Below are 17,140 nucleotides of genomic sequence, written 5' to 3' on the forward strand. Positions count from 1 at the left end.
TATTCTGGATTTCTTGCACTACCCCTCAAAAAAAGAGAATTATATAAATTTAATTACCTACCCATTCTTCTCATTTTTTTCCCTTCCCAATCAATTTTAAGAAAGATTCATAGTACTTCCCTTCCTACAGTCCTTCAAAGAATTTTACAGAGCCATATTCGAGTTTCCTTTTCACAGTGTAAGACAATATATATCAATTTGAGTTGAGGAAAGAGAATCATATTTCAATTACATGAGAAACTGATACCTACATATTTGATAAGCTTCACAGATTTTTCTAAAAGCATTGAGATAACGCACTCTGGCAAAAGATCTGGAAAACAGAGCTACTACATCTGTAATAATGCTGACACAAACAGTAACAGAAATGTAAATATATCTATCTTGAGGTTGAACTGAGAAAACAAACATTCTAAATTCATTTTTTAATTCACTGATTGTTTTATTTTCAGAAAGTTGGTTGGGTTGATGCTGCATGCTACTACTTTACACCACACAAAAAAAGGGTTACATGAAACTAAAACCTCAGCAATATTTGAAAAACCCCTTTCCTACAACAGAGTATTTTCTGCATACTTACACTGTAGTATTTTATGATGTGGCGTCTAATATCCAGCAGTAACTTGTTGTTCATTTGAACCACATAGTTGAAAGGAGGCTCCTCACATTCTGTCTTGCTGCACCTCTGCAAGCTGGGTTCAATAAACCGCCCCTGAAAACAGAAGTGTAAAAACAGCATCATTATGACAGAAGATGGAAGCAGAAGTTTAGACATAATACATATATTTTTAAAAGTACCGGTCTTAAAGGGCCCATAATATCTGGGCCTTCTTTCTTGCCATCATGGTTGGCCACACCCATATGGAAAACTGCAGGGCAGAGATATCTTCATTCTGTTCTTAAGGAAAGCTCTTTTAGAGAACACACCACTAATAAATAATTAAAAAAGAGATGCTGAGTAAAAAAACCCAAACATCTATGAACAAATCATGGTCCCCCATCTTCACCTAAACAAACCCAGGTTTATTGTTTTATCAGAGACAAACTTCAGCCTCAGTCCACTGATCAGAACTTTGAAATCAACCTTGTAGATACCAATTATGAAATTACCAACAGGGCTGTAGAGACAAACCACATAAAGAAAAATCACATTATCATCTTTAATTTTCTCCAAGTTCAAAGAACAGCTCTTACAGTTTTGCACCATCTCATTCCCTTATTTTTAAAACCTTCTGAACACCTGACATTAAAATTTCAGGACCTGGAAGTGTTGTGTGAACAGCAAGAATCAAGTTTGTGGAATTCTCACAATATAACACCAGTCTGGTAGGCTGGACAGTCACACAGCTTCAGAAAACTTTCTTGCAAGGTAAGACTCAGCTGTTGTGAGCCATCTTGGTTAAACCCCCACTCACAACACTAATCAGTTCCAGGTGAAATAGAGGAAATTTCTGGCTTGGTTTCAGGATTTGTTTTGTGGCTTGGTGGTGGGGTTATATTTTTTTTAAGGAGTTTGACATCCACTCCTCTCCAGTTAGCCCATCTGCAACTTGTCAAGTCTACATGCAATTAACTGTCTTATTTACAGCTGCGATGAAAAAAAGTCAAGGATTCACAGAGTATCACTCGATTTGTGTCTTTTCCTCTTACATGCTTCCAAAGACCGCTTTATTTTGATTCAAAAAATGCAAAACATCTGCTGTTTGTCCAAATTAACTTAAAATAATTACTTTTAATTTAGATAAAAGATTTATTTGCTTTCAGTTTCAAGGTTTTCACTACTCTGAAGCTCGCTAATTTGCCGATGACTAATACATACATAACATGGTGTAGAGTTAAATACTTGGCCCCACTTCAAGATGTGATCCAAGGTCAGAGATACATTTTTTGGCAGAACTTCTCAACAAGAATGTACCCCTATGACTTTTTATTCAATTCACAGAGACAGAAGGAAAGATAAGATAGAAAAACCTTACTCTCAAGAAGGGAGGTGGGATGCAGCAAGATAAACACAAGTTTAAAAAGCACTTTGTTCCAATTAATATGACTGAGGATAAGAAACTGCCACTGCTATACAAAAGTTTTATTAAATAGAGAACTAGAAGTTACTAAGGTGTTAAGATAAGGATTCCTTTAAAAAGCAACAGCACAATCATTCACGACTGTGGGCAAACAGATTAATGAAGCCAGATAATCTCACACGCTCTGCAAGACGATGCAGCTGAAATGCAAAAATGGGAAAAAATATTTCAGCACTATCCTACCAGCAATTATCTGCTCCAAAGCTATAAATAGCAGGACTGAAACAATATGGTATCTTCTCCTACATCATTTGAATCTTATCTGAAAAGCTGTTCTCTCTACAAGCATTTTTCTCTCTCACCAATGAGCAGAAATGAAACAAACAAAAAAACCAACTAACCGAACCATCAAAGACATTGTCATAAATATTTTCTGTTCCGCATTTGAGGCAGCAAAACTTGAATCTTTCACAATCCCTATATTTCTCCTCATCAGTGAGCTGAGCTGGGCCACCAACCAAGGCATCGTTCTCATCTTTATGGTAATGGTGATGGACTCTGAATTGGGAGGGATCCAGTCCTATTAATAAAGAAACAAAAATTTCAAAAGACTAAGAGGTCAACCATGCAAGCAGGCTTATTTTTCATATGCTTGGTGAAGCAGATTCAAAAGAAAGTTACAAAATGTAAATTCAGAAGCTGAAAATCTCTCCTTAGCAAAACTTCCTCTATAAAACATAAATACATTCTACAATTTTTAACCACGAATAAAGGTTCACGAGACATGAAGAAATAATCTTACTTATCTTCTTACGCAAGATTGCTTTATAAATAAAACAAGCACGCTGCATTATCATGGGAGTATGCAAGAGAACATTTTGTTTCTGAGGAAACCACTCCTAAAGGATAGCTTTATTGTTATTTCCTTCTTAAGTTACATTGAAAATATTTCAATAAAAATGTGCATCGTGATTAAGAAACAGTCTTTAAATCAAAATGGCACCATTAATACCAAAAACAGGGAATAAAAACCCCATTAAAGAAACGCGGGTGCACTGCTATTACCAACTCCTTCAAGTCCGTACACAACTGCCAACTCTGATTTCAATGCAGTGGTCGATTTCATTTTGGCTCAGTGGTTAACAGCATGGAGGTTTCAATCTAATGCAGTGGTTAAAATTCAGCAGCAGCATTTAAAATCGCAGCGCAGGAGACAAAGTGCTTTATTTTTGATTGCCAGAACTCAAGATTTTAAACAAATAAATACACAAAAGAGATCCCAGAAATACTGATTCAACCACAAATAAGTAAATAAGCAAGCAAGCACGAAGTTCACTGTTCTAGGAATAAGACTGCCAAAGTAAACTTAATAAAATCCTCAAGTTCTGTCATCCTTTGTCATGTGCAACATTTTAGAAGTCCATGCATCTCATTTACAGGGGTTTTTTGTTAACTTTAGGAAAAGACACATGTTCAGAAAAAAAATTTTATCGAATGAGCACGTAGGAGAAAACCCTCCGAAAACTATGGCTCACTTTAGTAGTAAAACAAAAAGATCAGAGAAGCACTTTAATAATATTTTTAACAGACATTAAGCCAAGTAACACAATACATTGTGTTAAACCATATCCTGTATAAACTTCAGTTTAAAAAATGTAATAATTCCTATAAGAAATGTAACCAAGACTACAAATAGAAAGTGAACCTTCACCTTACTATAACTGTACTGTGACATTTAAAGACAATGGTTAGGAACAATATTCAGTTAAACTACGCAAATATTATTGCACTTATAACACCTGTGTTATACAGGCAGATATAAATTGTCTTTATACAAAATATTTTATATGTTTGACTTTAATACCACTATTCTGAATTTTTATGTCATAGTCTTAAAACAAATTCAAGCACAAGGAAAAATTGCATTGCCAAATAAATTTATTTGCTTCTTGATAGAATATGGGTTTCACTAAAATTTATTCAATCTTACCAATTTTGCCAAAAGAAAAAAATGTCAATGCAGAAAGGTTAACAATTCACCTCCAGGAGGTTTCTAAACTTTTAATACAGTTCTCCACTATTCATTTAAAGTAAAAAGGCAAAAGTAAAATACACAGCTAATAGCATATTTTACACTTTAATACACATGGTATCCCCCAAAAAAGACTGTAGGGGTTTTTTCTGGCTTTTTTTTTTAATAGAAGGGTTGGTAATACATATGCAGCACACAGGTAGTAGATAAAAGGTTTAGAAAGGGAACTGAGTTCAGTATTCTGATTTTGCAAAAAAACAACTATGCAGTAGGTTGGATCTAAGACAGTAATGGTGAAAACAAAAAATCTCAGTTTACTCTGAGTTCAGAAGTGGAATGAAAAAACATCATTCTAACTTTCTGATATAGACACCATTACAGTTCAGCTAGGAATCTTTGGTTTTTTTCCCAAAACACAAATATGGAGGAAAGTAGCTCACTAAAAGATAAAAGGAGACAAATTCTGGTCATCAGACAACTGCAGTTCTCCAACACTGAGTCAAAAACAGTGACTAAGTATTGGTCATTTTATTTTAATTTAACAGGGAAAAAAATTGATTGTAAGAATTTACATCACACCTATCTCTGAATTTTCTTAGCTGTTTTGGCCAGAAAAAAACCCAAAAAAATATTGTGCTGAACCAAGCATACAGTTAAGTTTTGGTGTGCAAACAGCCACAGTGAAATAAAAGGGACTCCAAATCAGGCTTTGAAAGAACATGCCTACCTTAATTATCTTGTGGAATTAGGAACTATTCTATTTATTATCCCCTTTCAGGAATAGTTAGTTGGTTCAGTTAATCCATTTCAGCACCTAACAGGTATCCTCTCAGTCCAGGTCACACTGGTCACATTATTCTACTTGGTACACAAAACAGGGGATATCTAATTGGGCAGTGGGAAAAGAAATAATATCTGGTTTTGGTAATTTTTTTAATTAATAGGATGAGACCAATCAGTGAACTTTGAACTCCTTTTTTTTATTTTTTTTTTCCTCATGACATCAAGAAGAAATAAAAATCAAAGCAACTTTGACTCACTCTGACAGAAAAAAAAGTCTTCATGGCTATCATTAAATTTCCTGCACTGCAGGTGAGCTTTATCAGCTCACCAAAACCTCAAGGCTGGATGCAGGACAAAGCACTGCGACATGACAGACGTGCGGAGTGACCAAACTAATTAACACAACTAAGTTCGGGGAAGTGTTCCTTAATTATTCAACAGAATTATTAAAACCATTACTAACTGGCAAGCTAAGCGGGTCACCCAAGAACCTGAAAAAAAAAGGTCAGAGATTTTTAACCAAACGCAGTATTTTAAAAGCAACATTTCTGCGGATGGCTTGTGCCCTTCCTTCCCCCGCGGGCACAGGGGCGCCGCGGCCGCCGGGCCGCCGTGCGGGGGCCGGGGGCTGTTCCCGAGGCTGTGCTCGGGGCTGTGCCCGGGGGCCGTTCCCGGGAGCTGTGCCCGGGGTTCGTTCCCGGGGCCCGTTCCCGGGATGCCGCATTCCAGCCGCAGGTGCTCGGGGGCCGCGGCGGCTCCGCCCGCACCTTTCCCCAGGGACCCCGCGCGGGAGGCCGGGAATCGGCAGCCGGTGCTGCCACCCCGCGGCCGGCGCCGCGCACTGCAGCGGGGCCCGCGGGGCCGCCCGCCCGGCCGGGCCCTTCGTTTGCGCACTCACATCGGTATTGCTTCTTTTATTCATCCATCTTAGAGTTGTCTCTTTTATTCATTCATATTTTCATTCTTTCTTTTATTAACACCAACGCACTTTAGCGATTCTCAGGTTCTGAGCAGGACTGGAGGATCTCAGAACACCCAGCCAGCACACAAACAGCAAAGTCCACACGCTCTAGGGCTACTTATTGTATTGTCATGAAGTTTTGTCACTACTTTAATCTTAATTTTCATCGCTGTCCTTTCACTTCACTCCCTAATGTGAGCAAAACAACAAAAAAGTCAAAACCTGAGGTAAATTCTGCATGCCACAAGGAGAGCATCCATCCTGGTTTCTGTCTGGAGAGCCTGTCTGTGCAGCTGCCACACACAACATTAAAGACAACTGAACAATTCTCTAACAATATTTTTTTTTAAAGACAATTTAAAAAGCCAATATATTTGGTGCTGGTGGGTGTCCTTACAAGAAGCAGCTAACACATCGACACTACCTCAAAGCAGGGAGCAGAACTGGGAAGTGCTCCTAATGACAAGCCTCATCAGAAGCCAGTAATGACTCCCTAAAATCAGACAGCCTTCCTAACAAATGCCCAATGCCAAGCAATCTGCAGAGCACCAACGTGCATATCCCTCTAAGGCAGCAGCACACACCTCTTTCAGAACATCATGACACTGTCTAGGACAGCAGTCATCAACTTCCATCATTTGAAACAAATAATATTCTGCAGTAACAGCTACAGAAGTCTCATGGTTAAAGAACTCTGCTTCCATAATGTCTGCTTATTTCTGACAACACACAAATAAGATGGAACTTTTCTCTGAGACAAGGAGCAGTACTCATGTATTAACAAAACAACCTTATTTGAAATACAGTAAGAGAATTGCTGTGCTATACAGTTCTTCCAGTTTAAAAGCTGGATATCTTAAGGATGAAGTCAGGTCTCCAAGACTTAGGAAGATCAGATTTATTCAATGATATAACTGATTAGATTGCAGACTTTATTTAGTTTTACTAACTGAGACAATCCTCATCTTGTCACTGCATTTCCAGAGAAACTTCAAGACAGAGAGTGAATGCAGGAGTATGCCCAGGAGGTTCTCGTTTTTAGGAACAACGAGCTTCCATCTCTCAAAGCTCAGCAGACCTCCTACAATGCCCCAAAACAAAAGGTGCTTTTCCACTTGGTTCCATAGTGAAGAAACATTATATTTAAGGGGTTCTCTGCAATTTTTAAGTTGCATTATTTGCTCCAGTTCTTCAGTGTCGAATATAATTTTTAAAATTACTTGCTTTGAGCACAGACAGAACAAAGAACTTTTCAGCACTTTGATGTGAGCCAAGCTTCCCCAGCAGAGTTCAATTTTATCTACTCAGACTAGCAGGGTGACAGCAAACACTCACCTTAGAAACATGCATTATTGTAGATTCTGTTAAACATGCAGCCAAGATCATTTTTCTACAACCACTCTCCCTATACAAACACATATTCTACATAATACAATAAATGTGATCAGTGGAGGAAGAAACTCACAGTGAGAATGCAACAGGTTTTGGTCCATAGATATGATGCTTATGTATCCTTCAGAATGGGAAAGTGTGCCTTTTTGCAACAAGATGGGAAAAACAATGGGAATTTGGATGTATATCATGATGAAAATACTAAGTAAAAAAGCCCAACTTAGCATCACAGATCAGTTAACAGTTTCCATATTTGCTTGTTTTACCAAGATGGACTCAAGTATCTTGCACTCTTTTGTATCTTACAAAGGATTTTTGATTTTTATGAAAGAAAACCACTTGACTATGCCTCCAGTACCATTTTAAAAACCCTGTAAGATAACTTCAGCTTGCAATGACTAATGTACAGCCCTGATCAAGTGCTGTATATGAAAACCTAAGCAGATCAGAAGTCTTGAAAGAGACCTGACTTTACCCTCAAGCACAATTTAAGCTTCCCCAAGAAAACAAAGCTGGGGAAGGTGATAAAATTTTGACTGTACAGCAAGGTCAAACTGAACACACTTCAGATCTAAGACTGTAATAGATACATACAGGTTTTCAGACTGACAATTGTGGACTATTAATAAACTCTCAGCTGCATGATGTTATTACAGACCATAAAAGAAATCTTCATCTGGAATGTACTACAGTGCAAAAAGCAGCACAGGCACTTGCAAACAGTGGCAGGACCTTCTGTGCCTATCAAGTGGCACAGAGTTCTTAAGATCTGGGTAGTTAATTTAGGTGTCTGAAGGAAGCCAGTCTTTTCTGAAAATCTAACCTGTTGTGAGTAAGAGCTCTGAATTTGAGCTTAACTCTACAAGACTAACAATCTTTGCCAATAAAAATAAACTAGCTTTAGAAATCGTTCCTGTCTTTTACCTAAATGAAGTACAACTTTGCTGCCTATTTTAAACCCCTTCAACCTAACCAAGAGTGCTTGACCTTTTCAGTCAGGCATGCCACACAGTCAACTCTGACATCAAGGGAAAGTTGGATACCAAGGCCTTGCCACATAATAAACAGGATGATTTGTGTGGTCAGCCTGCATGTGTGGAGTAGGGCTGGCACCTCCTCAGAGCATGAGAGCTGTTGAGGACATGTGGAACATCAAATGCCTCCAAGAGACACCTTTGCTGACTCAGAAAAGGCAGAATTTGTGCCTTCAACCCCTTCTCAACCACTCAGAAATGGAGATGGAAAAAGCTGCACGTACAAGGATTGTCTTGGGAGATTAAGATCCTTCATGGTTATCATCCTCCTTCCTGAGAAACAGCAAGGCACCTTTCTTGCACACATTCCAAGTACAATCTCCAAGCTATTCAGCTGCTACTAAGGGAGCTACAGAGATGCAGTTACACAGGTTAAGGGTCCTGAGACTATCCTCTACCAGTTGATTTTTAATTGGCCAAATCCTGGATCTTGGCCTCCTTTACCTAAACACAAAATGCTGACAACTAACTCTTCCTATGAGCATTGCAATATTCTGAATAAATTAATTTCTGCAGGTCTGAACTTCCTGTAGACACAGGCAAAACACAAACTATTAAACTGACAGAGTGCAACTCTCTAGAAGTTCTTTCAGAGAAAAGGCAGTCTTGTCAATAATTTCATAGCCAGCAAAATTAACAACTTTTTCATGTCCTTGAACAACACTTTTGAAAATAACGAACTACGTGTGAGTTACAAATCACAAAATTTCTGTTTATCAAGATCAGTCAAGTCTGTTGGTTAATCACTTTTGAGGAGGAAACAACACTAAAAGGAATACACACACAGAGCACAGCATTTTCAAGAACAAAGACCCAATAAAACTGTTAACAAATTTTCAACCTTTCAGTTTTTCTAGGTAAGAAGCCCAGGGAAAAGAGAAGAAAGAGGCAATCACAGTTGGGCAGAAAAATCTCTAATTCTGAGACATCCTTTTAAAAGGAAAAAGAACTCCAACAAGAGCAATTCCCTGTTGCTCATTTGAATTAAAACTGTTGATTTCATGGATCACTAACATTAGTTATATTTTTTTGACAGCACTTCTTGGTTTTGGGACCACTTAATTCCACCATATGAAACAGTTAACACTGTTACTAAGATTTTATGTTTCTATTATCCGCTAAGTCAGGTCTAGCAATCAAGTCTTCACTTACATCCTAGTAAAAATTTGTATTCTTTCATTGTAATTATGACTTTTTCCCCCCCTGGGAAGATGCCAGAAATGCCAGCATTTCTCTCTGGAAAAATATTACACACTCCAGAACTCCTTTAGTAACTTGAAATCTCAGAGACATGCAATAGTACTGTCATTTCTGAAAAGCAGATTTTGTAACTCTGAACAAGGATTGTAAGATTAAATTCATGTTAGTGATCACTTTCTGAAAAAATACTATTCTGCAGAATTAGTATTAGAGTCCACACTGCTTTCTACAGGCTGTGAAACACAAGCTATTGTTCAATGTAAAAAGACCGATCTGGGGAAGCATTTCTGTTGAGAAACATACATTAAAACCTCTCTCTTTGGGTCTTGAAATTCTTCAAATAAACTGAATTTAGAATACTTACCTAACCACGTTGCAATAAGAACAGAGTCAATTCCCTCTATGGGCATACATATTCTAGCAACTACTGGATGTATTTGCTGTGACAGGTAGTACTGATAATCAATCTTTAGATTTTCTTGCTTTTTTAACTGTTCTGGAGCATATGCTCGCTGGCTGGCACTGAGATCTGATCCATCCTAAGGAGACACATACAAAACAAAGTGTGAAAAAACTCTATACAAAGGATTATGCTTCAAATATTATGTATAATTTTAATGCAAAATCATTACACACTCTTTTGGTTGATTTATTATGCATCCAATACAAATCCAGCAGTAGTAAAAAAACTGCATTGCTGATGCTGGCATCAACTAGCAAGTTCAAGAATGCAAAACCAGCTTGTATTATTGTAGCCTACACGTGCAAATCAGTACGAGGAGACAGAGTAAACAGTCCCATCTGTCAATTCTGAAATGCACAATGAAAACACATTGTAGCCATCAGCCCAGTTAAAAATACACAGAGGGCATGCATTTTGGATTCACTTTGTACTAAACCAGCATTATCATTTTGCACAACAAGCAAATTCTAAGTCGTGGATATCAAAACTATATCTGTTTTGCTAAGAAATTTATATTCTTTAATTCTATAAAGATATTAATAGAATGAATGGTCAGAAAATGGGCCAGCACTCATTGGCATATGAATAAATCACAGAGGCAACAGCATTGATTAGAAAGAGGAAATTGTAAAATATTCAGAAATACTGAAAGAAATATATGGTGACATCTCAAGCCAAAAGAGAAACAGCATTTAGAGGTTAAAATATACATTACATTCTTCTCTAACTTGAAAGAGGAAGATAAGGATAAAATAATTCAATTTGGGAAGGCAATAACTAAATTGAAAACAATATACATGGAGGAATTAAGTATCAGATCTAAGACGACAGTACTCTTGGAAAATATAACTCAGTTAAATCTGTAGAATTGTAATCCCACTCCTCAACTGCCCTAGGAAATATTATTTCTAATGTGTGTCAAAAATCTTAGAGCAAAACTCAAAGCAGTATTTTTGCAAGATTCTGTAATAGATGTAAACATTTATAGGAACGGGGCAGGGTAGGGTGAAGCATCACAATTGTTTGGGGGGCTTTTTGCTAAGTATAGTCTCTTTTTTGATTTTTTTAAAGCAAAATAGAACAAATGCATTAATACATGACACCTTCACTTTTTCATTTAAGACGAGCTACTGGTTTCAATAGGGTCAGCAATGATGGACTGAAAACCCATCACTAATAAAGACAGACTGCAAGCCATTGGTCCCTCCTACTCCTTTCAGACAACTTAGTATTCAGAACAAAATTAATTTAGGACTATTCAGCTCATCCAGCTGCTTTGCAAAAATAATTACAATGCAACTCCTTCAGCTCCCTTCTTTCAACAAGTATATTCTTCTCTCGTATTGTGCCACTGCTCAGCCGCACCCGGGGCCCAGCTCTCAAAAGTCTTGGCAGCTTTGGGGTGCCAGCCCAAGGACTCTCAATTAAGTCAAATACAGTATATTTTGGTTTGAAAATAATGAAGGAGCTGAAATAGTCACATTGTCAAGTTCATCAGCTTGGCCTAAAAGATCCCTTGGTCCATCTAACTCAATCTACTATTTTTTTAAAATTAACAGAACCAAAGTGGAGTAGATATTTGTGAAATAGGGATAAGCATTCATAGGGTAAACACCTGAAACCAGAAAGTGGCTCAAATTTCCCAGTCCATACATCAGAGGTGCCACCAGATCCAATGACTATGAATTGAACAGACAAAGGTGATACTGGAAAAACAATAACACTATTTAATCAACAACAATTATCTGTCCACAAATTAAAGGGTCTTCACCACCAGAATTTTCTTCTGCTGAAAATGAAGACTAGGCATTTTCTTCAAACTAAGTTCTAGCTCCAAACATGAATGAGTTCAGGGAGATTTTACCAGTCACTATATGGAAATAGTTGCTGAGCTGATCACAATGCTCTATAAAACTAAATGTAGTACAGACAGCAGACTATTTTAAAATATAAGACTACCTCACCAAAAAGAAATGCCAAAACTATTTTCCCAGGAGCTAAGCTGGGATTTTTTTGCTGTATCTCAAAACAATACCTAGTATTTAGCTATAAAGAAAGACATTTTTACCTGACAAATGATATATGACACTGTGTCTCCTGCCTTCACCTTTCGGCCTCCATGAGAGTTTATCCACATGGCCACATGCACATGTGGCAAGGTTTTTTTGTCAGGATAATCCTGGGGATCTTTTGTCAATGCCTAAAATATCAAAGGGGAAAACAGAAACATAACTATGAGAAAAATCCATTACTTCTCAGAGCTTTAAAAGACAAGACCACATAGTAGCTATCTTCATCCTTCTACTATTTACAAGTTCATCTGAAACACAAAGCAATATAAAAGAAACTTATTTGCCATATGTTAAGCCCTAGGAACCAGTCCTTCAAATTTTATAAATATTATTAATAAAACAAAAGGATGTTTTTACAATTACTATCTGAAAAATGCATGTTGTGATCATAATGCAATTGTTTTAAACTTAAACTAAATTGAAGATGACAATATTATGCAAAATACAAAAACAGAAACAGACAGTACCCTCTTACTCCTGTTCATACAGTAAATCTGAATATTGTGTAGCTAAGGGTACACAACAAGCTCTGCAGCAAGAGGGTACAACTGAATTTAAATACTTCTGTGTATCTCATACTGCTGACATTCCACAATGACTTTTTCCTTTAAACAAAATAAAATACTACATTTAAATATTTACTGTCATCCCAATTCTTAGACACAACTTCTACACTTGACTTAACAGTTAAATACATTTTTTTTCTGAAGTAATAAAACAAAGGAACTTTAGGAATTTTAAGTGAACATTTTGCTATATATATCTTTTACAGGGACACTAAGTGCTTTTAGAAGATTTGCATCAGAACATTCTTTTTTTGTTTATGCATTTTTTGAGTCAACCATAAAATTCAGTGATTTCTCTACACTCATATGACAACCTGAACACATTTCTTAACTGATTGACACAGTCTTACAGAGCAGACAGGTGTCCAGCTGGCAAAAGAAACAGACTTTGGATAGACAGTTGATAGATCTCTTCTATTAGAAGCATAAGAGGGGCATGTAATACCCAATTCACTGGTGAAACACCTCCTCAACAGGAAAGGGGAGTCTCTGAAGCTAAAAATACAGTTTTTTATCATTGAGGATTACCAAAAAAACTCCCAAAACTGCAATGCTGCTGCTAAAACTGCTGTAAACAAGGCAGAGTATTTTACTTCTTGTTGCACCAAAGTCCTGAATAAGGTGTCAAAATGACTATTAACTTTTTTATACAGAGCTTTCTAGGGAAATATTATTAGAGTTTTCTAGAAAACAAGAGTATTTGATTTGTTTCCAATGCATTCTTCAGTTTATGCATTTCATGCCTGAAATATAAAGTAACAGCTTAGGAGAGAACTTCCCCTGAAAACATCATATCATTCTCAAAGTGCAGAGTGAGCCTGGTAAACAGCAGGATGGGACAAGACACAAAGGTGTTATTCTGGAGCCTCCAGCCCCAGTAGGGCTTTTTCCCCCTCAAACTGTAGAATCTTCACAGCATGTCCTGAACTATTCAGTACCTAATAAAACTCCTGCTGTTTCACAGCATCATAAGGATTAAATATTTTTCAGCAGTCAATATATGCAGGAACAGCAAAGTTTTTCTGAGACAGAAAAGTGCAAGATCACTCACCTTGTTTATTTCAAACTGATTTGCAGGGATCTGACCACTGACCACATTTTCTCCAATTTCTATAAGTCGCCTTTGAATATTTTCCACAATTATGTCTCGGGGCTGATCAGAAAGAATCTGACCAATTACATAGCTGCAAAAATAGCACTAAAATTAAGAAAAGCTTGGCACGTGCAAAACCATTACAACAGACAGAATGTTCTCTTCCCCTAGATTTTCTCTAGACTTTAAAGAGCCCAAGGATGAAGCCTGATGAAAAATTTATAGAAATTTACCAGTATATTTTATGTTGTGTTTTATTTATTTACTTATTTTACTAAAAGCAAATTACTGCAAATAGTTATAATGCTAAATAATGATTTGGAATGGGTGAGTGCAACTTTCTATTTTCTTCTGTCATTCATTTTTCCATTTATCATTCCATAGCAGGTATCTTAAGATATGGGGGAGAAGAGAACATATCAAGTAAGCAAAGTCTTGCCTATTGCTGCAAAATGTGGTTGGAAGATCTGCCAGCTGCAGAAGAGTTAGTCACTAAAGAACACTCTCCAACATTTGTATAGCTTTAATTACTAATACATTCCTAACTTGGAAAAATTTGCTTCTATTATGATGCATCTTTTCTTAGAAAATGCAAGTCTTAAGAACAGTAAGCAAGTGTGTGGTGTATTTTTACAGATGTGAAAAGTATTCATTTTTGGATACATTTGGACCACGAGCTGTTTAAGTTTTCAAGAGGCATTATACAATGAGTCAGCACCCAGATGACCACCTCTCCACTCTCTCTTTCTTTCTATGATGCTAAATGTGTTGCTTCTACTGAATTAAAGCATTAAAATGCCCTGTGCAACGACAATTAATAAATAGTCAATCCAGTATCCATCACAATGAAGTCTCATGGCAAAAGGAAAGAGAAGCAGTCTTGGAGAAAGGGACCACCTCCTCAGGCTGCAGCCAGTGCACTCCCAGCTTTTTTAGAGAGTGCTGAAAGTGCTGAGCACCAGCTTCTTTAGGAAATAAACCATCTGACCTAGAACCTACAACTCCAAATGCTGACAGCATCTGCCATCTCCACAAGATTTCAGTCCTGGTTTATTAAATGACATTTACAACACTGACAACTCAAGAGCACAGCTTCCACAGGAGATACAAAACCAGAGAGTGAAATTCAGTGACATTTGGACTAGCACAGGTCTAACCTATTACCAATGGCAGACGTTTACATGTCCTCCAAAAATCAGCTAAGTCCTGATGTTAGTTAACAACTGTGATCTTCAAGAAACACAGTATCAAATGTTTAGAAAAGTAAGTACAAATGTTTACTGTTTCAGAGCAAAGAAGACAATGCCACAAAGAAACTCACTTGCCAGTCTGTTTAGCAAGATCACACCAATCTCTCCGGACTATATCCAGCCCTTTCAGCTCTTGTTTAGTTACATATTTCCCATCTCCTGTTGGTTCCACACTCAGAGCAGCATATTTCTTCTTCTTTAACAATAGCAAGGACTTAAAAATTCCATCAATATCAATTTCCAACAATTTGTACAGCTTGTTCACTTCATTTTTGATCTGCAAATGCACCAACATTAACGACAAATGCAACAATTTAACAATGGACAAAGTCAATTGTTCTTAAGTTTTAAAACAAGTTACATTACACCCTGTGTATTTGCATACACATTTTAAAGGCTGGTCAGATATCATTAATTCATTGTACACTAGTAACTACAAGTTACTACTAAAATTAAGGTTGACCCATTGACTTTTTTAGTATCTACAGCTTGGTACATCTGACTCCTTAATCAAATTAAGGAAGGCAGATAAACATGAGATTGAAGTGACCTTGGAGATAACTGACTCGAGGTCTTTTTACCAGAACAGCTACTCCACCTAAACTCTCCCATAATTTAAGCAAACAAGGGATTTCACAGTAGGGACCTCCTTACTAGGCAAAGACAAGAGATGGTCACTCAGACAGAAAAGGCAAATAGTCTCATAGAAAAGTTATCTTGCAAAGGCACCTTTCTTTCTTCCCACTCTCATTCTAAACCAGGGAGGGGAGAAAAACTATGACTGCAGACAAGAGCTCTGTGTGTGCATGTTCAGGAAAAACAGGCAAGTTTCTTTTACCCTTCCCCACAAAATACACACCCTTTCCATAGCCTGATTTCCTTGAGAGGAAAAGGTGAGGTTTTTCTACACACAGGATATGTTTTATCCATACAAAAAAAGTTTCACATGGCACTGATATATTGTCCTTATTTAGTACCAAGTACCTCTTACCTCTCTTCTAAGGGAACAGAAGTGCAACAGCTCAAAACAGCATGAACCTTCCACAAAAACTTTGGTTCCAGTACACATTCACCCACCTATTGGCTAGGCTGAAAGTTTCCCACTTGCCTTTTTCCTTTTTCTTTCTTCATATGTTTTTAGTTTATGTTCTTCAACAGAGTATCTGCATATGCCAGGTGTCCTGTTCTGTCTTCATGTTCTGCTCTTTACTTTCTTTCCTTTACAATTTAACTTTCCCTGTTGATTTTCAGTATCCATATTCACTCACGCTTTTACCACCAGCTATCAACTATCCTCTTCTCATGTCTCACTGAAGTTGGATATGCATTTAAGTTCTTCTCACCAAGAACAGGACCTTCAGCATAAAATCTCACTGGTTTCCTATCTAGCTTTGAACTCAGATTACCATTTTAACCAAAACCTTCCTTAAAAACTTTTCATTTCTGTGTATACATATATGTGTGTACTTAGTTTTTCTCTCTTAGACCTCTGTACCCCCTATTGCAGGAATTACCATTACTTTGATGTCTCCTGTATATTTCTAAATTTTGAAGGACATCATGAGGCAAAAACCATTTTGCTATAAGGTTCATATCTTCTTTCTTAAAACAGTCAAACAATTCTTCTGAACATTTTTCTGCAATTTTTATTTTTCACTTTTCTTTCTTACAGCATACTAACCAAGTGCTCCAAACCCAGTAAGAGTTCAGTACTGAATGTACTGGCAAATGTGATTCACAAGGACACACAGAAAATGAGAAAAAAACTTCTGCTAAGTAATCACTGAAAAGGGCATGGATGTAAATACTGGAGGGTTAAGGGTGGGAGAGAAAACACACATTAGATGGGGGAATTCAGAAGGCACATAAGAGAATTTTCTCCAATAAAAAACCAAAATTAATTTCTTGGAGGAATGCTTCACTGCTGAAGACAATTCATAAATTCAAACTTTACATCAGAACAGGGGTACACTCACTAACTGCTCGCACTGTAATTGTTTGCATTAAACCTCTGTGCCTTCCACACAATCTACATTAAAGCAAAACTACAGTGAAAGCAATGTTAATATTCCTCACCTCTGAACACAAAACTTTGAGAAAGAAATTACTATGCAGTGGAGCAGAGACATTTCTTGAGAGTGTTCCTCATCAAAACAGACAATTCTTTATCCTGATTTTTTTAATAGGAATTACTCAAAACAAGGAAAATGCAAATGATCAAAGTGTTAGCAAAAAGAACACTGCCACTTTCTTGAGGAATAAACAAACAAACA

General features: G+C 37.1%; 1 protein-coding gene across 1 annotated transcript in view; it reads right to left on the minus strand.

Moving 5' to 3' along the window:
• Nucleotides 1-17,140, minus strand: part of POLA1 (DNA polymerase alpha 1, catalytic subunit) — a 184,202-nt gene that overhangs the window by 98,591 nt on the left and 68,471 nt on the right. The window contains 6 exon segments of the mRNA XM_064707038.1: nt 581-712; nt 2,423-2,601; nt 9,788-9,962; nt 11,955-12,086; nt 13,576-13,708; nt 14,939-15,144. Of these exon segments, the coding sequence (XP_064563108.1) occupies nt 581-712; nt 2,423-2,601; nt 9,788-9,962; nt 11,955-12,086; nt 13,576-13,708; nt 14,939-15,144 (957 nt within the window).

Source organism: Zonotrichia leucophrys, chromosome 1 (assembly GCF_028769735.1).
Source record: "Zonotrichia leucophrys gambelii isolate GWCS_2022_RI chromosome 1, RI_Zleu_2.0, whole genome shotgun sequence".
Taxonomy (NCBI): Eukaryota; Metazoa; Chordata; class Aves; order Passeriformes; family Passerellidae; genus Zonotrichia; species Zonotrichia leucophrys.